General features: G+C 50.4%; 1 protein-coding gene across 5 annotated transcripts in view; it reads right to left on the bottom strand.

The window, feature by feature from the left end:
• Nucleotides 1-25,205, bottom strand: part of CDH22 (cadherin 22) — a 111,629-nt gene that overhangs the window by 12,979 nt on the left and 73,445 nt on the right. For 4 of the 5 annotated variants that reach the window (XM_061630690.1, XM_061630686.1, XM_061630688.1 and 1 more), the window contains exon 7: nt 17,036-17,172. In XM_061630690.1, coding sequence (XP_061486674.1) covers nt 17,036-17,172 — 137 coding nt within the window. The remainder of the gene's footprint in view (nt 1-17,035; nt 17,173-25,205) is intronic. The other variant, XM_061630687.1, reaches the window with a different exon arrangement.

Below are 25,205 nucleotides of genomic sequence, written 5' to 3'. Positions count from 1 at the left end.
CTTGCTTTGGGGCTGCTTGCTTTGGGGCTTCCCATAATGGGCATCTGGTTGGCCACTCTGAGAACAAGATGCCGGATTAGGTAGGCCACTGGCTCGATCTAGCAGGTGCTCCTTATGCACCTATTCATTTCCCACTGAGATCCTTCCCGCTCTGTCCAAAAAGAACCATCCTCCAGTTTCCCACATTGCATCCGCCCGAGAAAGAGAACCCTTTTCCTTCCTCATCAAGGCAGGCGAGCCAGCTCTGTCACACAGCTCAACCCCATAGGCATCAGCCCTGCTCCGGTGCCCTCTGCCTCCTCCCCATGCCAGCCTCCAGCTTCACACAGGCAGAGCAATGAAGTGGATGCAATTGAAAGATGGACAGGGGCCCAATCCACCCTCACTTACAGCCCCCCCCCGGCAGGGACCTACTTATACTTGCCCCCTGGCACAAGTGCCTCAGAGTCTTACATCCCATCTACTGTCTTAAGGGTCAAAAATCTGCATGCATTTTAGCTGGGATTTTTTCACCCTTAAGGAAAGTGGCAGCCACACAGGCTGCGTGTCTGCAGGTCAAGCAAAAATCTGCTGGAGAATTTTTCCTTCAGGGCAAGGCTACATCATTTGGAGCTTTTTAGTTTGGGAGAAAAAAAGACAACTGGGGGGGGGGGGTTTACAAGAGAGGCCCATAATATTATGAGCAGAAGAAACTGCCCTGCTGATTTACGTATTTTATTTATTTAAGCTATTTACATACTGCTTAATTACCAAAGTTTCTAAGTAGATTAGCTCAAAGGTCTGCCTGCGCCACCATCCTTTTCCACAGAGGCCCACCAGATGCCCCAGAACAGGAAGACCAAAAGATGCACATGAAGGCAACCCCCCCCCATTTTTTCCAGCAACTGGTTTTCAGAGGCATCTCACTGGAGGTCACCTACAGTCACCAGGACTATAGCAGCACATAATGGGGACATTGTTCTCCCTCTCTGACAATACTAGCACCTGGGGATGATCAGCGAAATTGGCTGCCAGCAGATTTGGGACCCCTTTCTTTTCACCCATCACATAACTGATGTGGGAAACCCCATTTGCCCAGGGAATGCCATATGGCCGCTACCTTAGAAGGATTTCTTTCAAAAGGATTAAAGTACTTCAAGGAGGACATGAAGGTGTATCAACAGCTGCTGGCCAGGCTTGTTTAAGACAGAATCTCCATGTTACAAGGCAGTATACCCCAAGTACCAGAGTAGGGGGCAAACAGTTGGGAAGAGAGCTCTCCTCTACAGCCTCCTTGTGAACTTCGCTGAGGTACCTGGCTGGCCACTGCTGGGAGGCAGAAGGCTGGAGTGGCTGGACCTTTGACCCTGGGCCTAATCTAGAAAGGCAATTTGTGCATCCCTGCGAAGCTCCACCATCCTCACACTGCCTTGGTTCCCACTCCTTACGAGTCAGGACCCACTTTAGCAACAACAGCCCCCTGGGGTATACCTCTCCACTGACCCCCTCCTTCCCCCCACACCTTTGCCAGCCTTTGACTTTCCCCCATCCCTCTCTTGCTATCTGAAGCAAGACACAGACGGCATCTGCACCATGCATTTAAAGCAGTATCGTACCACTTCCAACAGTCATGGCTTCCCCCAGAGAATCCTGGGAAGTGTAGTTTTGTGCTGAGAGCTGTTAGGAGACTCCTGTTCTCAGAGCTACAGTCCCCCGCGTGGTTTAAAATCCAGTCCCTCTTCCCAGGCAGCTATGGGAACTGTAGGAAAATAGAGGTCTCCTCTCAGCACCCTTCACAAACTACCGTTCCCAGGATTCTCTGGGGGAAGCCACGACTGTTGGAAGTGGTATGATGCTGCTTTCCATGCGCGAGGCAGATGCAGCCACAGGCACTCCTCTGGGTGGGCCCCTCTGACTTCCGTTGTTGATGTTTGTCAGCACAGGCTGCTGGGAGAGGTGCGTGAATGTGACATCATCAGAGGGGGCTCAGGAGGAGAGGGGCTCAGGGCCAGAGGGAGGGAGGGAGAGCATCCAGGCTCTCCACGGGAGGATCCATCACCTCCTCTGTGGCATTTTCCCCTCCCCAGCATCCCAGCTTGGCTGACTGACATGCAAATTAGTTTAATTATTTCTTCTTCTAAAATAAATTATATTTTGCAGTGGCTGCAATATGTTGTGTCAGGCAAAATTACATTCAATATTTTTAAACTAATTGATGTCAGCCTTGAGAAAACGTGATTGACAGCAACAAGGAAACGAGGGCTGCTACCTAAATGGTTTCCTAAATTAAAATTAAACATGCCGTTTTTCTGCTTTTCCTCCAGGAGTTGGAATGGCATTAATCTGAGAACACCACTGGGGGAGGGCAGGCGAGGGGTGGGGTTGCAGTGGTTCTGGGGAGGCACGCAGAGCAGCAGGGGCGGTGGCTCTGGGCTGTCGCGGTTGGCACCTGCCAGCCTCATCCGGAAGGATCCACTCAGCTCCTGCTGAGGCATTCCCACGTGGCAGGAAGTGCCTGCGGAGGCAGATGTGCCAAGCCAGAAAGTTCCTCTGCAGCAGATCAAGGAGGGGGAGGCATATCTGCAGAAGCAGCACTGCAGAGCAACTCACGCCCCACATTTGATGGGGCAGAAACGGAGGACCTTTCAAGAAGGTCCGACTCTGCCAGAGGGAAATGGGGTGATCACTGGGGCACATTTGACTTGGCTGCTGCATCCTGAGAGAATCCCACCCCAGAGGATAGGCAACGGGGGGGGGGATTAACTTAGGGTGTGGCCACTCCCAACTCAGTCCTCGCACACTGCACCACGTGCTCTCTCACCAGGCAAGCAAGGTTTGTGCGGAGGGGCCATCGTAGCTCAGAGGAGGACGCCCTGCCTGGCATGCAGAAGGTCCCAAGGACGATCCTGGAGCCCCCCGCCTGAGACCCCGAACAGCCACTGCCAGACCATGTGGACAACAGTGGCTGGAGTCAGTTTAAGGCGGCTTCTTCTGGAGGATTTAGACTGACTGCTCCTTTTCTTTGTGGCTGAGGTTAGGTGGGGAAGAGAGAACAGGCAGGGCTGCCCTTTCCCTTGCAGCAGCACAGCTCTAGTCTGAGAGGTTTAAGCCATGGGATCTTTGCACAGGGACAGCATTAGCTGAACGGAACTGCCATGATTAGTGGCAGCCTATCGGAGATGGCTTCAGCCTCATACCCGCCAGTGGGCTTCTCTCTTCCCTCTGGACACTCCTGGAAGCAGGAGGAAGGTGCGGATCAGCCCCACCAGAAGGCAGCAAGGCGCTTCTGATGTTCTCATCCCTAACCCCTAGTCCCTACATGTTCCGCCACCAAAGTTTCCCAGCTGGACCAGCTCTGGGAAGGGAGACGCCTCTGTGCAGGCCGCTCCCTCCCTTGGTTCTGACATCTACCCCCTGCCCACCAGCCCAAACTGGGCCATGGCTGCTCCTTTGGCACAGGTGAGCCTCTGCTCTTGTGGAGCCCTGCTCCAAAACACAGCCCCCCCCCCCCGGGATGGAAAGGTGCAGCCAAGCCTTAGCTAAGCAGCTCCTCCCCCTCCCTCCCCATGCGCTGCCCCCGCTCAGTGGCAGGAGGGTAATTAAACAGTGGTCCAAACACAACACTCTGATTAAAGCTGGTCTTCGGCAGGAAGATTTATCATCTCAATTACCAGCAATGGACACAGCAGTCAAGGCCCCATCATTTTACATGAGTGCTGAAGAAAACAGGAAGAGAATCACTAATATTAGCCCAAGGAAGGTAAACAGCTTGTGTGTGAGATGAAGATTTATCTGCACAAACACAGCCTGGCTCTCAGGGCAGATCTGCTGAACAATCCCATTCCAAGCAGGCTGTGCCATGTGCAGACTGCAGCTATGCCCTCGGATGCTGCAGCTGCCTCATTTCCACATTATTATTATTATTATTATTATTATTAATCCCACCCTTCCTCCCAGTAGGAGCCCAGGGCGGCAAACAAAAAGACTAAAAGCACTATAAAACATCATAAAAACAGACATTAAAATATGTTAAAATGAAACAGCTCTAAAAACATATTAAAACAAAACATCTTTAAGAACATTTTTAAAAAAGCTTGAAAGACATCTTTTAAAAAAAGTTTTAAAAACATCTATTTTTAAAAAAAGGTTTAAAAACATTAAAAAGCAATTCCAACACATACACAGACTGGGAGAAGGTCTCTCCTTAAAAGGCTTGTTGGAAGAGGAAAGTCTTCAAAAGGCACCAAAAAGATAGCAGAGATGGAGCCTGCCAAATATTCAAAGGGAGGGAATTCCACAGGGTAGGTGCCGCCACACTAAAGGTCCGTTTCCTATATTGTGCAGAATAGACCTCCTGATAAGGTGGTGTTTGCAGGAGGCCCTCCCCTGCAGAGCACAGCGATTGACTGGGCATACAAGGGGTGAGATGGTCTTCTGTGCCTGTCACACCTCACACAGAGGCCCAGCCTTGACTCTTTTGGACTCCTGAAGGAAAAGGAGGTCCTGGCCGTGCTCCCCCTGCCCCCCCGCTGATATGCACCAACTTCAGGGAGCTCCAAAACAAGTTGAATCAGGTGCAGTGAGGAGGCCAGAGGCACTTTTGGGCTCACCTCCCCACTGAGAAGCGCAGGGGGGAGGATGTGTGAGCGTGTATGCGCCTGCACTCCAGCACAGTGGGGTCAAGAACAAAAAAGAGGAGTAAGCGCCACTTCAGCAATGCTGGACACGGGCAGTGACAAGGCCACTGGGCAGTTACTGGAAGCTGTGAGTCATTCTGTCTCCCCCACATCCCAGCCCCTGCAATAGCCGCTGATCCTGTCCATCCAAGAGGAAGGAGAGTCACATTCCTGCTTAGGGCAAATTCCTGGCAGGGGGCCCACAAATACAGGCACACAATACTGTGGGGGGTGCATTTGGCCCCCTGGTGGGAGATGCTGCTGCTCCTCCTCCCTCCCTCCCTCCCTCCCTCCTGCCTGGTGCTGATTCTGCCTCCCCCCTTCACACACCCCCACGCACACTTTGAAGGCCGTACCTTTACAACTGCCCTTTCCAGCAAAGGATTCAGACATAAATTGTACTTTAAATTCAATATCCGCCATTAATATTTCATGATTACAAAACGTTAAGGATAATGTCACTGGCAGGAGCGTCTGGACAGCTAAAATGGATGAGTCAGAACTTCCTGACAGAGAGGAGTCGGCACGCAAAGGCGCCTGCCCAGCACTGGTGCTAATGCAGCCTGACAGGCCTCTGGGCTGCAGGGGCTGCTGACTGGTCTGGAAATCGGAGCTGCTGTGGAAGAGATTGCCCTTCTGGTTCCTGTCGCCTTGCATTTGCTGGCAACGGGTGGGGGACACTCAGCCCGCAAGACCATGGGGCACGGCAGAGCCCCTCCACGCCACTCCATGGCGGTGCCACCAGAGCCGGCCGGCATGGATACAGGAGGCACATGGCAGGCCAGGACTGGGAGACCCCTGCTCTGCGCCCCCCCACATTAAGAGGATGGCCCACTCCAGACCCCCCCAAAGTCACCTGCTGTGCTGCCCCACCACAGGGGGCCTGCAAGCTCTGAACCCCCACAGCCCCACCACGGGGTGGGGGACAATGAATAATGCAGCCACTTTGGGACCCAAAACAGAGATCTAAAATTCTAAAAACATCTATACTTTGAAGGTTAATTGCAAGATCCAAAAGCATTCATGCTTCATCTAGTATGTGAATGCCAAATGCCTGTTTCCCAGAGCCTTGGAGCCGCTGAGAGCCTTGGTGAGGAAGCATGTTCCCAGACCTCATGGTGGCAGCTCACCTGGCTGGCTCTACGCTGTCACTCCCCGCTCCCTAACATCTGTTGTCTGCTTGGAGGCAGCTCTAAGGACGGGAGGTTCTCCTGGTCAGGGCAAGACCCAGCATACTCCTTCCCTGGCCAGAGGCCGCCTCTGCCCCTTCCCCACAAGCAACGGAGCAGTGCCTTTGCAGAGCGGATCTGGGGAGGGCGACTTGTGATGGAGCAAGCGCATCACCCCCTCATCTTCCACAGCACCTTTTGAGCCCCTGCAGCTACTCCAGCCTGCTACCTCTTGAGTTGCTCCTATGGCTTGTTTCCTTTCCTGTCCCTGTAAGGAACACACTTAAAGCTCCTTTTGAGTAGCAAGAGCCCAGGTGGCTCCATTGCACCTTTAAGCAAAGTCGACAACCCCCAGCAGAGCTGCCCCCCCCCTTGCTGAGGACAACCTTCCTGACGCTGGGGCAACCCCCAAGGCAGAGGGCTGGGCCGGAACTGCCTTGCCTCGGCACAGACGCTCCCCCCCAGTGCTAGGCAGGGGGCCCTGACCAAGGCAGAACACCAAGCCCCCCGCTGCCCTGCACGCCCGCTGTTCGCCACTCTCCAACAGGGCTCTCTGCCCTCCCTCACCCTGGGCATGATTCTTCCCTGAAGGGGAGATAAAGCACCCACGGTGCATCTCCGTGCCTGGAGTCTTTCGTGCGGCCGGCCGGCCGGCTGGCAGCCCAGAGTTGCTCACCGCCCATGATGGGGTGAAAATGCTGCACAAGAGCGAAGAGGGTCCTGCATGAACACTTATTTGGGTCCAGCCCCCAAGCCACCCCAAGGGCCCTTTGCCCACCAGAAACGGGTCTGGCATAGGCGGCTGGAGATCGGCCAACCGGTTGGGCCACCGCCTGACTGGCCCTGACTGGCAGCACTCTCCGGGGCTTCAGGCAGGGTCCCTCTCCCAGCCCTGCCTCTGGAGATGCTATGGGGGATTGCACCCGGGACCTTCTGTGTGCAAGGCAGACGCTCTAACCACTGAGCCCTTCCCCAGAAGGAGCTGCTCCCTCAGAAGGCGGGCGCCTCCCGCTGCCCCTCAGCAGCCCCCCTGGCCACTGCAGAGCCAGCCTTGTGACACCCCCACCCCCTTGCTGCTTTCCCCTTTCCTTCATTCACATTCCGGTTCCCCAGCATGGCAGGTGCTCTCCTTCTACCTGCACTTGCAGGGAATGTTTATTCTGCCAAGTCCATCCCCCTCCCGCCCCTCCCCAAGAGCCTGCCAAAGAGCAGAGCCAGCCAGCCAGCCCCACCAGAAGAGGCATGGGGGGAAATGCCTCAGGGCCCTTCTTGAAACCGCGTGCCCAGGCCCCAGAGACCCAGCTGGGAGGCATCAAAAGCTGAAGCCACCGGGACCTGCCTGGCTTTGTTTCCGCTTGTCTTTGTTTGAAGTTTGGAAAAGCAGCTTTCAAGCTGTTGGCTTCCTCTTTGGGGAGTGCAAGCAAGCAAGGAATGAGAGAGCAGCCTCCCTCGACAGGCAGCTGAGGAGGACCTGAGAGGAGCTGGGAAGAGGAAGAGGAGAGGGTGATGCTCACAGGACCCCCCCCCCGAAAAACAGAGCCTGCCTGGTGGTGGGAAAACTGAGCAGAGCCACTCGCTCTCCCCCACCATCTGCTTGGCTGTGAAGCTCTGCCCAGCTCCCTCCCCAGCAAGAGCTGCCTCCTACAGGGCTCTCAAATGCCAAAAATATAGTTGTGCGCTCCCTCCCACACTGCTGCCTGCCAAGGACCAGTATGGCTTGTAGGGAAGAGTGAGGATCGGGCGGGCTGTGTGTGTGACAGCAGGCGTATGGAGAGGGGTGGAGCACATAGCAGGCACCCCACAAGTGCACCCAGGATAGCCCATATTTGGCCTGTGTGCGCCTTTGCTGAATTCTTTCGTTCTCAATTCAGACAAAGGACAGTATTCTTCACACAGAGGGAGAGTTAAACCATGGAACTCCCTCCCACAAGAGTCAGTGGTGGCCACCAACTTGGATGACTTTAAAAGAGGATTAGACAAATTCATGGAGGACAAGGCTACTAGCCATGATGGCTGTGATCTGCCTCCATACGCTTCCACAAAGCAGATGCTGGAAGCCACAGGAGGGGAGAGCACTCTTGCGCTCTGGTCCTGCCTGCGGTTTCCCATTGGGGCATCTGGTTGGCCACTGTGAGAACAGGGGGCTGGACTATTTGGGGCCCCCTTGACCTGATCCACCTGCCGGCTCTTCTGATGTTCTTATTATGGGTGCAGCAGCAAGCGGCAGGAAGACTGGGAAAAACAGCCACAACCGAGGGGTGTGAACAAGGCAAGCGGGGCCACGTGGAACAGCCGGCAGCACAGCAGGGTCAGTCATGGGAACACAGGAAGCGGCCCTCTACGGAGCCCACCAAGCTCAGTATCATCTAGACTGACCTGGCAGTGACAGTCAATGCAGTCATCATCCAAGGGAACCGGAAAAAGTCACAACAGAAAGCAAGTCGAGGCATTGCTGGAACCCCAAAGGTCTTCAGGCCAACAAAGAAGGGGGCTATGAAGGTCTCCCAGCGGAAGGTGTTCTGCATCCCGGGTGCCACAAGACAGCCGGCCCTTTCCTCACCTGGGTGCTTTTCCACCAGCCCTACCAGTTGTTTACGGGGCCCAATTCAAGGTGTTGGTATTAACCTTTAAAGCCCTATACGGTCTCGGCCCAGTTTATCTGAAGGAGCGCCTCCAGCATCACCAATCATGCCGCCTGACAAGATCAGCCACACAAGACCTTCTCTGGGTCCCACCAGTTAAGACAGCTAGGCTGGTGCGGACCAGAGAGAGGGCATTTTCGATTGTGGCCCCCACCCTCTGGAATTCCCTTCCTTTTGACCTGCGACATGCCCCCTCCCTGATAAGTTTCCGCCGAGCCTTGAAGACCTGGCTGTTCAGGCAGGCCTACGGGAGCTCTGGGGTGGGTTAGTTCTTAATCCTGTTGATTAAATGTAAGAGGGGTGATTAGTTAATTATTGAGTGTGGTTTGTATTGGTTTTATACTGTATTTATTTTATGGTATTAATGTACGTCGCCTAGAGTGGCCGTTAATTCGGCCAGATAGGCGACTCATAAATAAAATTTTATTTATTATTATTTATTATTACCCTGCATGGTGGGTGGGCAAGAGGAGCTGGTCCTTTAAGTAGCCTGGTCCAAATTCATTTCAGGGACTGAACAGTGACAAGTGGCACTCCCCCCCTTGCTCCTCCACGTAAATGGCAGCCCCCAACCCCCTTTTGGTCTTCAAGAGTTCACGCTTGACTAGCTGCCTCTGCATGTCCCGTACCGTTGTAACCCCCAGGAGGAGATGGCCCCACAGCTCTTTGCAAGGCAATGGCTTCCTGGAGAAGAGGGGAGGGCTTCACCTTCACCCACAGCCAGGTGAGCAGCCACCACCTGCCCTGAAAGCTGTTGGGAGGGCCCTTGGAGCAAGGCTGTGGTCACCACCATCACCTCCCTTGCAGGAAGGAAGGCATCTCTCTCCCCTTCCCCTGCTTTATTTACACAGTTCAAGGAGCACCACAAAGCGAGCCTGCACATTGCTAAGAACATAAAAACATAAAAACCAACAACAAAAAATTCTATAAATACATTCAAAGCAGGAGACCATCTAGGGAGACGATTGGACCCTTGGATGATAAGGGAGTCAAAGGTGTACTAAAGAACGATAAGGAGATTGCAGAGAAGCTAAATGAATTCTTTGCATCTGTCTTCACAGTGGAAGATATAGGGCAGATCCCTGAACCTGAACTAACATCTGCAGGAAGGGATTCTGAGGAACTGAGACAAATAGTGGTAACGAGAGAGGAAGTTCTAAGCTTAATGGACAATATAAAAACTGACAAATCACCGGGCCCGGATGGCATCCACCCGAGAGTTCTCAAAGAACTCAAAGATGAAATTGCTGATCTGCTAACTAAAATATGTAACTTGTCCCTCGGGTCCTCCTCCGTGCCTGAGGACTGGAAAGTGGCAAATGTAACGCCAATCTTCAAAAAGGGATCCAGAGGGGATCCCGGAAATTACAGGCCAGTTAGCTTAACTTCTGTCCCTGGAAAACTGGTAGAAAGTATGATTAAAGCTAGATTAACTAAGCACATAGAAGAACAAGCCTTGCTGAAGCAGAGCCAGCATGGCTTCTGCAAGGGAAAGTCCTGTCTCAGTAACCTATTAGAATTCTTTGAGAGTGTCAACAAGCATATAGATAGAGGTGATCCAGTGGACATAGTGTACTTAGACTTTCAAAAAGCGTTTGACAAGGTACCTCACCAAAGGCTTCTGAGGAAGCTTAGCAGTCATGGAATAAGAGGAGAGGTCCTCTTGTGGATAAGGAATTGGTTAAGAAGCAGAAAGCAGAGAGTAGGAATAAACGGACAGTTCTCCCAATGGAGGGCTGTAGAAAGTGGAGTCCCTCAAGGATCAGTATTGGGACCTGTACTTTTCAACTTGTTCATTAATGACCTAGAATTAGGAGTGAGCAGTGAAGTGGCCAAGTTTGCTGATGACACTAAATTGTTCAGGGTTGTTAAAACAAAAAGGGACTGCGAAGAGCTCCAAAAAGACCTCTCCAAACTGAGTGAATGGGCAGAAAAATGGCAAATGCAATTCAATATAAACAAGTGTAAAATTATGCATATTGGAGCAAAAAATCTTAATTTCACATATACGCTCATGGGGTCTGAACTGGCGGTGACTGACCAGGAGAGAGACCTCGGGGTTGTAGTGGACAGCACGATGGAAATGTCGACCCAGTGTGTGGCAGCTGTGAAAAAGGCAAATTCCATGCTAGCGATAATTAGGAAAGGTATTGAAAATAAAACAGCCGATATCATAATGCCGTTGTATAAATCTATGGTGCGGCCGCATTTGGAATACTGTGTACAGTTCTGGTCGCCTCATCTCAAAAAGGATATTATAGAGTTGGAAAAGGTTCAGAAGAGGGCAACCAGAATGATCAAGGGGATGGAGCGACTCCCTTACGAGGAAAGGTTGCAGCATTTGGGGCTTTTTAGTTTAGAGAAAAGGCGGGTCAGAGGAGACATGATAGAAGTGTATAAAATTATGCATGGCATTGAGAAAGTGGATAGAGAAAAGTTCTTCTCTCTCTCTCATAATACTAGAACTCGTGGACATTCAAAGAAGCTGAATGTTGGAAGATTCAGGACAGACAAAAGGAAGTCCTTCTTTACTCAGCGCATAGTTAAGCTATGGAATTTGCTCCCACAAGATGCAGTAATGGCCACCAGCTTGGATGGCTTTAAAAGAAGATTAGACAAATTCATGGAGGACAGGGCTATCAATGGCTACTAGCTGTGATGGCTGTGCTCTGCCACCCTAGTCAGAGGCAGCATGCTTCTGAAAACCAGTTGCTGGAAGCCTCAGGAGGGGAGAGTGTTCTTGCACTCGGGTCCTGCTTGCGGGCTTCCCCCAGGCACCTGGTTGGCCACTGTGAGAACAGGATGCTGGACTAGATGGGCCACTGGCCTGATCCAGCAGGCTCTTCTTATGTTCTTATGAAGGGATGCAGAACTAAGCTCCTAGTCCTCATGCACAGGCAGGCCCTCAGAAGAGACTTGAGCAGGGATCACAAAGCAAAGGCAGAAGATCCTATGAATCCCCATAAAACATTCTGGTCCGGCACCATTTCGATTTGGAAAGGGAGGTGCAGAAGCCTTTTTCGGGGGCCACAACATCCTCCCGGGCACCCAAAGTTTTCCAAATCTCACTCCTTCAAGCCTCCTTTCCTCTCAGGAGGGATGTCAACTTGCAACTAGTCCCCCACCTTTCTTGCTGGTCAATAAACCCCCCAGTCATGGGGAGGATTTGCAGAAGTCACGTGGGAAGCCCCCTCCCCCAACACCAAATCGGGGATCAAGAGGGCAGACTTGGAGGAAGGCCTGGAAGACCAGCATGGGGCAGACCAGATTTAAGTGGGGGTGGGAGGGAGAAAGTCCTGGGTTCAAACCCCAGCAGCATCTCCAGGTAGGGCTAGGAAATAGAAACCCGTCGGAAACTCTGGAAGGCTGCTGCTGCCAGTCAGTGTACAGACAACACTGACTTGACAAGAGGCAGCCTCTTATTTCCTGTTCAGCAGGAGAGTATCTGCTTTGCATGCGGAAGGTTCAATGTGGGATTGCTGGCAGCATCTCCAGGTAGGGCTGGGAAAGACTCTGCTTTGAAGCCCTGAGAATTTCTGGCAGTCAGAGCAGGCACTACTAAGGCAGATGGACTGAGGATCTGACGTGGCATAAGGCAGCTTTCTATGTGCCCTGCCTAGGAGGAGGAGGGCCTGTACTTATTTATAGAAATATTTGCAAACCGCTATTTTAAAACGTTAAAAGCAGTTTACAACACATTAAAAAAAAACACCATAGCATAAAAACATCAAAAATACAATAAAAACAAAGGCCAACTGTTGCAAAAATAGCATCTTAATTGCCTGTCTAAGCCTGCAGAACAGGAAGGTTTTCAGCAGGGGCTTAACGTTAACACAGGAAGTGGCTGCTGCATCTCTATTGGCAGAGCATCCCGGAGAACTGGGCCGATGACACAGAAGGCTCCATTTCGTGTCGATGTTAAATGAACCTCACTGACTTGGGGGACGCCCAGAGATGCTCCTGCAGATGGTCTCAGTGATCAAGCTATCCTGTACCTAGGTTGCTCAGGGTTTTGTAATTAATACAAGGACCTTGAACCTGGCTTGGTAGCAGATGGGCAGCCAATGCAGATGTTTTAAGAGAGGTGTCACATGTTGTCGGTCATGTGCTCCCATCAGCAGTCAGGCCACTGCATTGTGCACCAGCTGGAGCTTCCGAACCAGGCCACGGGCAGCCCCACATAGAGCGCATTGCAGTAACCCAGCGCATGCACTACAGAGGTCAGGCTATCACTGTCCAGGAACGGCTGTAGTTGATGAACCAGACAAAACTGGCAAAAGGCACTCCTAGTCACAGAGGATACGTGGGCCTCTGGTGACAAAGATGAATCCAGGAGTACCCTAGGCTATGGACCTGGTCCTTCAGAGAGAGTGTGACCCCATCCAGAACAGGCAACCTGCCTATCTCCCAGACATGGGAACCACTACAGCATTCAGACACTGATCTAGAGCATTCACAGCCTCTCCTGAGTCAGATGCTTTGGACAAATAAAGCTACAAGTCATCAGCATATTGCTGACACCTTGCTCTAACTCCTAATGACCGCTCCCAACGGCTTCATATCGATGTTGAATAGCACTGGGGAGAGAATTGTCCCCTGCGGAACCATGTAGCACAAGTTCCAGGGGGCCGAGGAGCCCTCACCCAATGCTACTCTCTGGAAGTGGCCGTGGAGGCAAGAGCAGAACCACCGTAATGCAGGGCCTCCAATGCCCATCCCACTGAGGCGGTCCAGGAGGACTCCCGTCTCTCTCACAATAAAGGTTATCCATCAGGTCGACCCAGGCGGATTCTGTTCTGAAACCAGGTCTGCATCCAGATTGCGATGGAACTGGGTAATCAGTTTCATCCAGAGACACCTAATGCCACTGATGGGCCACAGAGTGACTCCCTTATTTTGCTACCTTGAGATTGACATTGTTGTGTCACCTCACTTGGGGAAGTCATCAGCTGCCAAACGACAGCGGCTGGACCCGCGGCCACAATGGCTACATTCCAAAATGCAGACGGAGCCAGCCCCCCACGGTCTGGATTCAGAACCCAGAAGACTGACAGGCTTGGTCTTAGAGGAGAGCATTGATATAGTGAGCATAATGGAGACCTGGTGGAATGGAGAAAACCAGTGGGATACGGTTATCCCTGGATATAAACTATATCGGAAGGACAGGGAAGGACGTATTGGTGGCGGAGTCGCTCTATACGTGAAAGAAGGCATTGAATCCAGCAAGCTCAAAACCCCAAAAGAGGCAGACTCCTCCACAGAATCGTTGTGGGTGGTGATACCATGCCCCAGGAGGAATTTAATACTGGGAATGATCTATCGTCCCCCTGATCAAAATGCTCAGGAGACCTTGAGATGAGATATGAAATTGAGGAAGCATCGAAACTAGGAAATGTGGTAGTAATGGGTGACTTCAACTACCCGGACATAGACTGGCCGCATATGTGTTCCAGTCATGACAAAGAAGCAAAGTTTCTAGATATTCTAAATGACTATTCCCTAGACCAGTTGGTCATGGAACCGACCAGAGGGAAGGCAACCCTGGACTTAATACTCAGTGGGGTCCGGGACCTGGTGTGAGATGTAAGTATCGTTGAACCGATTGGGAGCAGTGACCACAGTGCTATTAAATTAAACATACATGTAACTGGCCAATTGCCAAGAAAATCCAACACGGTCACATTTGACTTCAAAAGAGGAAACTTCACAAAAATGAGGGGATTGGTAAAAAGAAAGCTGAAAAACAAAGTCCAGAGGGTCACATCACTCGAAAATGCTTGGAAGTTGTTTAAAAACACTATATTAGAAGCTCAACTGGAGTGCATACCGCAGATCAGAAAAGGTACCGCCAGGGCCAAGAAGATGCCAGCATGGTTAATGAGCAAAGTCAAGGAAGCTCTTAGAGGCAAAAAGTCTTCCTTCAGAAAATGGAAGTCTTGTCCGAATGAAGAAAATAAAAAAGAACACAAACTCTGGCAAAAGAAATGCAAGAAGAGAATAAGGGATGCTAAAAAAGAATTTGAGGAGCACATTGCTAAGAACATAAAAACCAACAACAAAAAATTCTATAAATACATTCAAAGCAGGAGACCATCTAGGGAGACAATTGGACCCTTGGATGATAAGGGAGTCAAAGGTGTACTAAAGAACGATAAGGAGATTGCAGAGAAGCTAAATGAATTCTTTGCATCTGTCTTCACAGTGGAAGATATAGGGCAGATCCCTGAACCTGAACTAACATTTGCAGGAAGGGATTCTGAGGAACTGAGACAAATAGTGGTAACGAGAGAAGAAGTTCTAAGCTTAATGGACAATATAAAAACTGACAAATCACCGGGCCCAGATGGCATCCACCCGAGAGTTCTCAAAGAACTCAAAGGTGAAATTGCTGATCTGCTAACTAAAATATGTAACTTGTCCCTCGGGTCCTCCTCCGTGCCTGAGGACTGGAAAGTGGCAAATGTAACGCCAATCTTCAAAAAGGGATCCAGAGGGGATCCCGGAAATTACAGGCCAGTTAGCTTAACTTCTGTCCCTGGAAAACTGGTAGAAAGTATGATTAAAGCTAGATTAACTAAGCACATAGAAGAACAAGCCTTGCTGAAGCAGAGCCAGCATGGCTTCTGCAAGGGAAAGTCCTGTCTCAGTAACCTATTAGAATTCTTTGAGAGTGTCAACAAGCATATAGATAGAGGTGATCCAGTGGACATAGTGTACTTAGACTTTCAAAAAGCGTTTGACAAGGTACCTCACCAAAGACTTCTGAGGAAGCTTAGCAGTCATGGAATAAGAGAAGAGGTCCTCTTGTGGATAAGGAATTGGTTAAGAAGCAGAAAGCAGAGAGTAGGAATAAACGGACAGTTCTCCCAATGGAGGGCTGTAGAAAGTGGAGTCCCTCCAGGATCGGTATTGGGACCTGTACTTTTCAACTTGTTCATTAATGACCTAGAATTAGGAGTGAGCAGTGAAGTGGCCAAGTTTGCTGACGACACTAAATTGTTCAGGGTTGTTAAAACAAAGAAGGATTGCGAAGAGCTCCAAAAAGACCTCTCCAAACTGAGTGAATGGGTGGGAAAATGGCAAATGCAATTCAATATAAATAAGTGTAAAATTATGCATATTGGAGCAAAAAATCTTAATTTCACATATACGCTCATGGGGTCTGAACTGGCGGTGACGGACCAGGAGAGAGACCTCGGGGTTGTAGTGGACAGCACGATGAAAATGTCGACCCAGTGTGCGGCAGCTGTGAAAAAGGCAAATTCCATGCTAGCGATAATTAGGAAAGGTATTGAAAATAAAACAGCCGATATCATAATGCCGTTGTATAAATCTATGGTGCGGCCGCATTTGGAATACTGTGTACAGTTCTGGTCGCCTCATCTCAAAAAGGATATTATAGAGTTGGAAAAGGTTCAGAAGAGGGCAACCAGAATGATCAAGGGGATGGAGCGACTCCCTTACGAGGAAAGGTTGCAGCATTTGGGGCTTTTTAGTTTAGAGAAAAGGCGGGTCAGAGGAGACATGATAGAAGTGTATAAAATTATGCATGGGATTGAGAAAGTGGATAGAGAAAAGTTCTTCTCCCTCTCTCATAATACTAGAACTCGTGGACATTCAAAGAAGCTGAATGTTGGAAGATTCAGGACAGACAAAAGGAAGTCCTTCTTTACTCAGCGCATAGTTAAACTATGGAATTTGCTCCCACAAGATGCAGTAATGGCCACCAGCTTGGACGGCTTTTAAAAAAGATTAGACAAATTCATGGAGGACAGGGCTATCAATGGCTACTAGCCGTGATGGCTGTGCTGTGCCACCCTAGTCAGAGGCAGCATGCTTCTGAAAACCAGTTGCCGGAAGCCTCAGGAGGGGAGAGTGTTCTTGCACTCGGGTCCTGCTTGCGGGCTTCCCCCAGGCACCTGGTTGGCCACTGTGAGAACAGGATGCTGGACTAGATGGGCCACTGGCCTGATCCAGCTTCAGGCGCTCCTTATTTCCTTTAACAACAGGGCGCCTCCTCCGTCATCGAGTTTCTCATCCATTTGTATGGTTAAAAAACACATTAAGAATAAACTACAAAATGATTCTTTTTCAAAAATGAAAGCTGGGAAATTAGCGACCATCCATGTGTGGGTCTGTGTGTGTTGCAGCAACGTGGAGTTTTTGCTTTGGGGAGCAGGAAGGGAGAGGTACTGAAGATACACCACTGGCCACGAACGGAGCCCCATTCCTATGCTCCCTCTCTGGGCCCCCTCCCCATCATCTGGAGGAAGCTGCAGCCCGAGCTGCAGTCACAGGCGAGGCGCCTGGATGCAAGAGGAGGCACACTGTGTGACCACGGCTCCCCAAACCCCAACAGGCCCCCTGACAGGTATGCAGTGGCGACAGCAGCAGCAATGCTTGCCCGCCCCTCCCGCCTTGGATTAATATTTGTTGCCTGCTGCTTCCTTGTCTACGTTGGCACACCCCGTGGGGGGCTCCTGCCCTTCTCTCCCTCGCCAGGACCCCTCCCCGGGCATCCCCTGTGCTGCAGCGGTCAGGCCCCCTCAGCCCTGCCCCCTCCGCTCACCTGCCTCCATGGCCAAGACCGTGATGTTGTGCCAGCCAGCAGTCTCCCGATCCAGCACCTGCGTGGTCACGACGGCACCCGTCTGGGGGTCAATGCTGAAGATCTGCTCCAGGTCAGCGCTGTGGTCAATGGCGTACCTGGGCACCAGGTGGAAAAAGGGGCTGTGAGGAGGCTGCTGGGGAAGGGGGGCGAAGAGGCATGGCCCGTGGGGTGTTTGATGTGGGGAGTGATCCCTGAGCTTGGGAGCAAGGGAGGCCTGACAGGGCGATGCCAACCCCTCAATTCAGGCTCAGACACAGCGGAATTCTGTTATCACACCCATATCAGTCAAGCACATCTGCAAATCTCAGCATCATTTGCATAATATATGTTGCTTCCAGGATACAGCTTGACATTTTAATTTTCTATTTTAGCAAATGGAAAGAAGTGTGAAACTGGGGGCTAGATGGCTTGTGGGTCGGGGAGGGGCTAGAGTGGAAGCCATGGAGAACAAAGGGGGCGCTCTTAGGACAACAAAGCACCCGCCGACTGACAAGAGCCCCCCTCCCAGCAAGTGCAGCCACAAGAAGGACTAGAAGCCTGCCCTTCTTCAATAAACCATTAAAATAAATGGTAAATGGAAGCTGAGGATGCTGAACATTGCACAAGGTGCTTAGTGCACAGAAACCCACAGGTGTGCCCCGGGCTCCCTTGTTCACTGCTGCTGTCAGCCCACTGCCACAACTTGTCAACGTCCACATGCCAGCCATGCTCATTCTTCACCAAGAAGATGCCATTACGGAGCCAGCAGGCAACACCCACAGATTAGGGGCTGCTGCTGTTCACAGGCACAGCACTCAGGGCGGCTGCTGCAACTCGCACCTGGAGCAAACAACAGGAGGGTGTTGCAAGTTGCAAAAGTCCACACAAACTCTCCCAACATGTGGAAGAAAGGAGGGGAAGCACCTCACAGGGACACAGAGAGCTGCCCGAAACCAAGCCAGGGCCTCAGTCCATCGGGCTCAGTACTGCCTACACAAACTGGCAGCGGCCGCTCTCCAGAGCTCTTCCCCAGCTCTACCTGGAAATGCCAGCAGGGACTGAACCTGGAACCTTCTGCCTGCAACACAGGTGCTCTACCTGCTGAGCTACGGCCTTCCCCCCTTCAGTGCCCGGCCCAGTGGAAATGGAGTCACACTCAAGCCCATGTCAGGCCAGCAGCAGTAAAGGGAGGCAGACAGATGACTAGGCCCGAGGCACTGGCTCGTCCCACCAACCCATGGGGAGCAAGAGGGGGGGTGCACTTGTGCGCAGCTCCCAAGAGACCACCTTTCTGCCACAATAGCAACAGCAGCAGCAGCGCCAGGGGCATGAGAGCAGCCGGGGAGGTGCAAAGTAAACACAGCAGCCCCAAGCCAGACAGGGAGGCTTCAGTTTGTTCAACTTCAACCTCTGCCATGTTCTCAGCCAAGCCAGACTGTCACCTGCAGAAAAACTAGCATGTGGGGAAAAGCTACATCCCCCTTCTCCCCCCTTGCGCTCTTAATCAGCCCCATCTTGGCGTCCTGACACCCCCACATCTCAGCTCACACCCCAGGCAGACTGCACCACTTCCTTCTTTGGCCAAAGAGCTGCTTCCGCCACCTCAGATGGAGAAGCGCAGATGGAGCTCACAGGATCTGCAGACACAAAGTAGGAGCAACTGCAATACAACAGAGGAGGACAGGATGCAAACTCAAAATGACTTTGCTATATACAACTGGGAAGGGCTTCAGATCCAGAAGGAAAGATGCACAAGTGCTTGCTGGGAGAGCTCCAACTCACTTGGGCAGGATGGTACAGGAAGTCCCAACCAATCCTGGTGGACTTGCTCACAGGAAAGCTTGCATTTGCCCCACTTTCAGGGCATGGCTGCGGAGCACCTGCGAGAGAGACCTTGGCTGGGTTTCCCCAGTGGATCATAAAGCAATCACAAGACACACGCAAAGGGGCAGAGGCTAAGCAGGGCTGGCAGGAGGGAAGCTGCAGACAGGCAAGGTGGTGCGAGGGGATGAGGCACACTGGTCAGGTCTGTGGCTTTCCCCTGTTCTTTATGACACGGGCGCAAGGATTAAGGATGGGGTGGGGGGGACAGAAGGTTGAAAAACTCTCTCCCACACCTAGACGGCTGCCACAAAAGAGAGGGAGAACATCTCCCTCCTGGACCAGGAATACTGGGAGAAAGCATTATTAATTACCAAGCATATAGAAGACTAAGTCTTGTTGAAGCAGAGCCAGCATGGTTTCTGCAAGGGTAAGTCCTGACTCACTAATCTTTCATTGATCTTTGAGAATGTCAGTAAGTGAATAGGGTTGATCCAGCACACACTGTGTACATGGCCTTTCAAAAAGCATTCGGGATGCTTTTCTTTTCGGTCAGCTCCCTTCTGTTTCAGGCCACAAGTGCGCGTCTGGCTCTTGCAGCTTTATAAATGAGATACTTAAAAAAAATGTTCAGATGTGTTTTTAATCTGTTTGGATTTTTTTCCCCTTTGTAATGAATTAAATAAATGGATATACCGAAGAAGAAGAATTAGCAGCAGCAGCATTGTACTCACCAGAGACTCCTGAGTAAGCTCAGCAGTCATGGAATAAGAGGAGAATTTATTTATGTATTTATTTTATTAAATTTCTATACCGCCCCATAGCCGAAGCTCTCTGGGTGGTTCACAACAGTAAAACATCAATATACAATATACAATAAGCCACAAAGAAAACAATTTAAACACACCAAACTACAAAAACACTAGCATACTAAAATACTGAAATGTGAAAATATTAAAATTTTAAAGAGTTAAAGTATTAGCTGTTAAAATGTTAAAATGCCTGGGAGAAGAGGAAGGTTTTAACTTGGTGCTGAAAGGATAGTAATGTTGGCGCCAGGCGTACCTCAACAGGGAGATCGTTCCACAGTTCGGGGGCCACCACTGAGAAGGCCCTTTTTCTTGTTGCCATCCTCTGGGCTTCCCTCTGAGTAGGCACCCGGAGGAGGGCCTTCGATGTTGAACGAAGTGTACAGGTAGGTTCATATCGGGAGAGGCGTTCCATCAGGTAATGTGGTCCCAAGCCGAGAAGTCCTCTTGTGGATCAGGAATTGGGTAAGAAACAGGAAGCAGAGCATAGAAATAAATGGACAGTTGTCCCAATGGAGGGATGTAGAAAGTGGAGTCCCTCAAGGATCGGTATTGGGACCTGGGCTTTTTAACTTGTTCATAAATGATCTAGAGTTTGGGGTAGGCAGTGAGGTGGCCAAGTTTGCTGAAGATACCAAATTGTTCAGGGTGATTAAACAAAAAGGGGTTGCGAAGAGCTACAAGAGCAGTTCAAGGTTGTCAAGAGTAAAGTGATGAACATTGGGACAAAAAAAATCCTTACTTAAATTCCATGTTAGGGATCATTAGGAAAAGGACTGAAAATAAACCTGCCAATATCATAATACCATTATATAAATCGACCACATTTGGAAAACTGTGTACAGTTCTGGTCGCCTCACCTCAAACAGGAGGATACAGTAGAGTTGGAAAAAGTTTAGAAAAGGGCAGCCAAAATAATCAAGGGGAAGGAGTGGCTCCCCTAGGAGGAAAGGGAAGGGTGAATATGACAGAAGGCATGGGAGATTATGCATGGCATGGAGAAAGTACATAAGGAGAGGTTTCTCCCCTCTCTCATAACACTAGAATATCTAGGACATCCAATGAAACTTCAGGACAGACAGAAGAAAGGAGGTGTTCTTCAAACGGTGTTACAGAATCATAGAACAGTAGAATTGGAAAGGGTCTATAAGGCCGTTGAGTCCAACCCACTGCTCAATGCAGTAATCCAGTTCGTAGCATCCCCTACAGGTGGCTGTCCAGCTGCCTCTTGAAGGCCTCCAGTGTGGGAGATCCCACCACCTCCCTAGGTCATTGGTTCCATCGTCATACCACTCTGACAGTGTGAATGTTTTTGCTGATGTTCAGTCAAAATCTGGCTTCCTGCAACTTGAGCCCATTATTCCATGTCCTGCATTCTGAAGAGATCCTGGCCCTCCTCTGTGTGGCAACCTTTCAAGTACTTGAAGAGTGCTATCATATCTCCCCTTAGTCTTCTCAAGCCTAAACTTGCCCAGTTCTGTCAGTCTCTCCTCATAGGGCTTTGTTTCTAGTCTCATGATCATTCTTGTTGCCCTCCTCTGAACCTGTTCCAGTTTGTCTGCATCCTTCTTAAAGTGTGGTGTCCAGAATTGGATGCATTCTTCTTAGCCCAGGAAGAGGAGGGATTGCAGCTGAGTGGCAGAGCACATGCACAGCAAGAAGGAGGCCCCTGGTTCTTAAAAAAGGGCTTAGTGGATGAGAGAGAGGGAGACCTCTCGCTGAGCCCTGAAGATAAACAGACCTGGCCTGGTGTAAGGCAGCTTCCTATATACATTTTGACTCACCCCTTTCCTCCTTAGCAAGGTTTAGGGAAGGGCCGTAGCTCAGAGGTAGAGCATCTGCTTTGGCAGAAGGTCCCAGTTGCAATCCCCAGCATCTCCAGGCAGGGCTGGGGGAGAGACCCCTGTCTGCAATCCTGGGGAGCTGCTGCCAGTCAGTGTAAATGATGCTGAGCTGGATGGACCAAGGATCTGATGGCACAAGGCAGCTTCCTGTGTTCCTATCCCTTCCCTAAATGCAGTCACAGCAACTCTTGCAAGCGATCGACATCTTTGCCCATCGGATGTGCATTTGCGCACCCAGCAATTGGCAATGGCCAATGGACACCACTGGAGGAAAACTGCCACTGGAAGAAAGAGTGATCAAGGGATTCTTTGAAGTTGGTGTGTTTCACTCCCTCATTGGGGAAGGATTGTAGCCCAGTGAAGAAGCATGCGCTTTGCTTACAAATGGTCCCCAGGTTCGGTCTTTGGCATCAGCAGTGAGAGCTGGGTGTGTCCCCTGCTTGAAGCTTGAGAAGCTGCTTCCAGCCAGTGTAGGCATGACTGAACAGGTTGGACCAATGGTCTGAGTCTGTATAAGACAGTTATGTTCCTATAATTTTCGGGAACAGCCATAGCTCCGTGATAGTATGCGTGGTTTGCATGCAGAAGGTCCCAGGTTCAATCCCTGGTATCTCCCAGTAAGAATGGGAACATTCCCCATCTGAAACCATGGAGGGCTTCTGCCAGTCCATGTAGGATATATAATGTTCATCTAGATAGGCCAATGATTATGATTACGATTACGGTGACCCTTTCCCTCTGCAAGGGTGGGGGACCTATTAAATTGGTCCGCCCCCGGAGATTAATGGATCCTGAGGGTTTCCAAAGGGCTCTGGGGGATTTTCCGACTGAGAAGACTGGCGCTCCTGTTGAAGCTCTGGTTGAACTGTGGAATAGGGAGATGACCCGGGCGGTTGACACAATCGCTCCCATGCGCCCCCTCCTATGTAGAGCTCATACAGCCCCATGGTATACCTCGGAGCTGAGAGCGATGAAGCAAGAGAGGAGGAGGCTTGAGTGCAGATGGAGGCGGACTCCCGACGAATGCAATTATGCCTTGGTAAGTGCCTGCTCTAAGCGATATACAGCAGCGGTGAGGGCAGCAAAAAAGAGCTATTTTGCTGCCAGTATTAAGGCATCACTCTCCTGCCCAGCGGAGCTTTTTAAAACTGTACGAGGGCTTTTACATCTTGGCCCTCGGGATACTATAGATTCATCTGTAGCCCGCTGTGATGAGTTCGCTGGACACTTCCAGGACAAGATCGCTAGCATTCGTCGGGACTTAGACTCCAATATTATAGCAGCTGGATTCAATGAAGCAACCAGAACACGGTCTTGTCCTTATTTATTGGATGAGTTTCAGTCTGTGCAGCTTGAGGATGTTGACAAGATCCTTGGACTGGTGCGGGCGACCACGTCGGTGCTGGATCCTTGCCCCTCTTGGCTGGTGAAAGCTGGTAGGACCGGAACCGCCAACTGGGCCAAGGAGGTAATCAATGCCTTTTTGCGAGAGGGAGTGGTCCCTGACTGCCTAAAAACGGCGGTAGTGAGACCACTCCTGAAGAAACCCTCCTTGGACCCAGATAACTTGAACAACTATAGACCTGTGGCGAATGTTCCGTTCCTGGGCAAGGTTCTGGAGCGGGTGGTGGCCGGCCAGCTCCAGGGGCTCTTGGATGACACTGATTATCTCGATCCGTTTCAATCCGGTTTTAGGCCTGGGTTTGGTACCAAAACAGCCTTGGTCGCCCTGTATGATGACCTTTGTCGGGAGAGGGACAGGGGGAGTGTGACCCTGTTGATTCTCCTTGATCTCTCAGCTGCTTTTGATACCATCGACCATGGTATCCTTCTGGGAAGACTCACGGAGTTGGGAGTTGGGGGTACTGCTTGGCAGTGGCTCCGCTCCTACTTGGTGGGTCGCCACCAGAAGGTAGTGCTTGGGGAACATTGCTTGATACCCTGGACTCTCCATTGTGGAGTCCCGCAGGGATCGGTTCTGTCCCCCATGCTTTTCAACATCTACATGAAGCCGCTGGGCACAGTCATCAGGAGTTTTGGAGTGCGTTGTCACCAGTACGCTGATGACACGCAACTCTATTTCTCCTTTTCATCTTCCTCAGGTGAGGCTGTTAACGTACTAAACCGTTGCCTGGCCGCGATAATGGATTGGATGGGAGCTAACAGACTGAAGCTTAATCCAGACAAGACCGAGACGCTGTTAGTAAGTGCCTTCTCTGCCCAGATGGTGGATGTTCACCCTGTTCTGGACGGGGTTACACTTCCCTTGAAAGAACAGGTTCGTAGCTTGGGAGTTCTTATCGACTCTTCCTTGTCTCTTGAGGCTCAGGTAGCCTCAGTGGCAAGGAATGCTTTCTACCATCTCCGATTGGTAGCCCAGCTACGTCCCTATCTGGACAGTGACGACCTCGCCTCAGTCGTTCATGCTCTGGTAACTTCTAGATTGGACTACTGCAATGCGCTCTACGTTGGGCTGCCCTTGAAGACAGTTCGGAAACTACAGTTAGTCCAGAATGCAGCGGCCAGATTGTTGACGCGGACAAGAAGGTCCGCTCATATTACACCTGTTCTGGCTCGTCTGCACTGGCTTCCTATTTGTTTCCGGGCTAAATTCAAAGTGCTGGTTTTGACCTATAAAGCCTTACACGGCATGGGACCGCAATACCTGGTGGAGCGCCTCTCCCAATATGAAACTACCCGTACACTGCTCTCAACATCTAAGGCCCTCCTCCGAGTACCATCCCATCGAGAAGCTCGGAGGGTGGTGACTAGAAATAGGGCCTTTTCGGTTGTGGCTCCCGAACTATGGAATGGTCTCCCTGATGAGGTGCGCCTGGTGCCGACGCTGCTATCTTTTCGGCGCCAGGTGAAAACCTTTTTATATTCCCAGGCATTTTAATGAGTTTTATTATATGTATTGTTGTATTTTGCTGCTGTTTGATTATTTTTGTTTACCTTTGTTGGCTTGATTTTATTGTATTATTGTATTTATATATTCCTGACTGTTTTATTTTATGTACACCGCCCAGAGAGCCCTTGGGCTTAGGGCGGTATATAAATAAAATAAAATAAATAAATAAATAAACTAGGACTTCATGTGATTTGGAAACTATACTTCTGTTAATGCAGCCTAAAATAGCATTTGCCTTTTTTGCAGCCACATCTCACTGTTGGTTCATATTCAGCTTGTGATCAACAACAATCCCAAGATCCTTCTTGCATGTTGTATTGCTGAGCCAAGTACTGTATTCCCATCTTATGACTGTGCTTTTGGTTTCTTTTTCCTAGGTGTAGAACTTTGCACTTATCTCTGTTGAATTTCATTCTGTTGTTTTCAGCCCAATGCTCCAGCCTATCAAGATCACTTTGAATTTTGTTTCTGTCTTCCAAGGTATTAGCTATCCCTTCCAATTTTGTACATCTGCAAATTTGATAAGCATTCCCTGCACCTCCTTATCCAATTAATTAATAAAAATGTTGATGAGCACTGGGCCCAGGACTGAGCCCTGCGCTACCCTTCTTGTTACCTCCCCGCAGTTTGAGAAGGAACGATTGATAAGCACTCTTTGAGTACGATTCTGAAGCCAACTGTGGATCCGCCCACATTTAGCTAGATTGCTAATAAGAATATCATGGGATACTTTGCCAAAACCTTTGCTGAAGTCAAGATATATT

Source organism: Rhineura floridana, chromosome 6 (genome assembly GCF_030035675.1).
Source record: "Rhineura floridana isolate rRhiFlo1 chromosome 6, rRhiFlo1.hap2, whole genome shotgun sequence".
In the NCBI taxonomy this organism is placed as follows: Eukaryota; Metazoa; Chordata; class Lepidosauria; order Squamata; family Rhineuridae; genus Rhineura; species Rhineura floridana.
The sequence above is the reverse complement of the archived record's forward strand: the minus strand, read 5'-3'. Positions and strand labels throughout refer to the sequence as shown.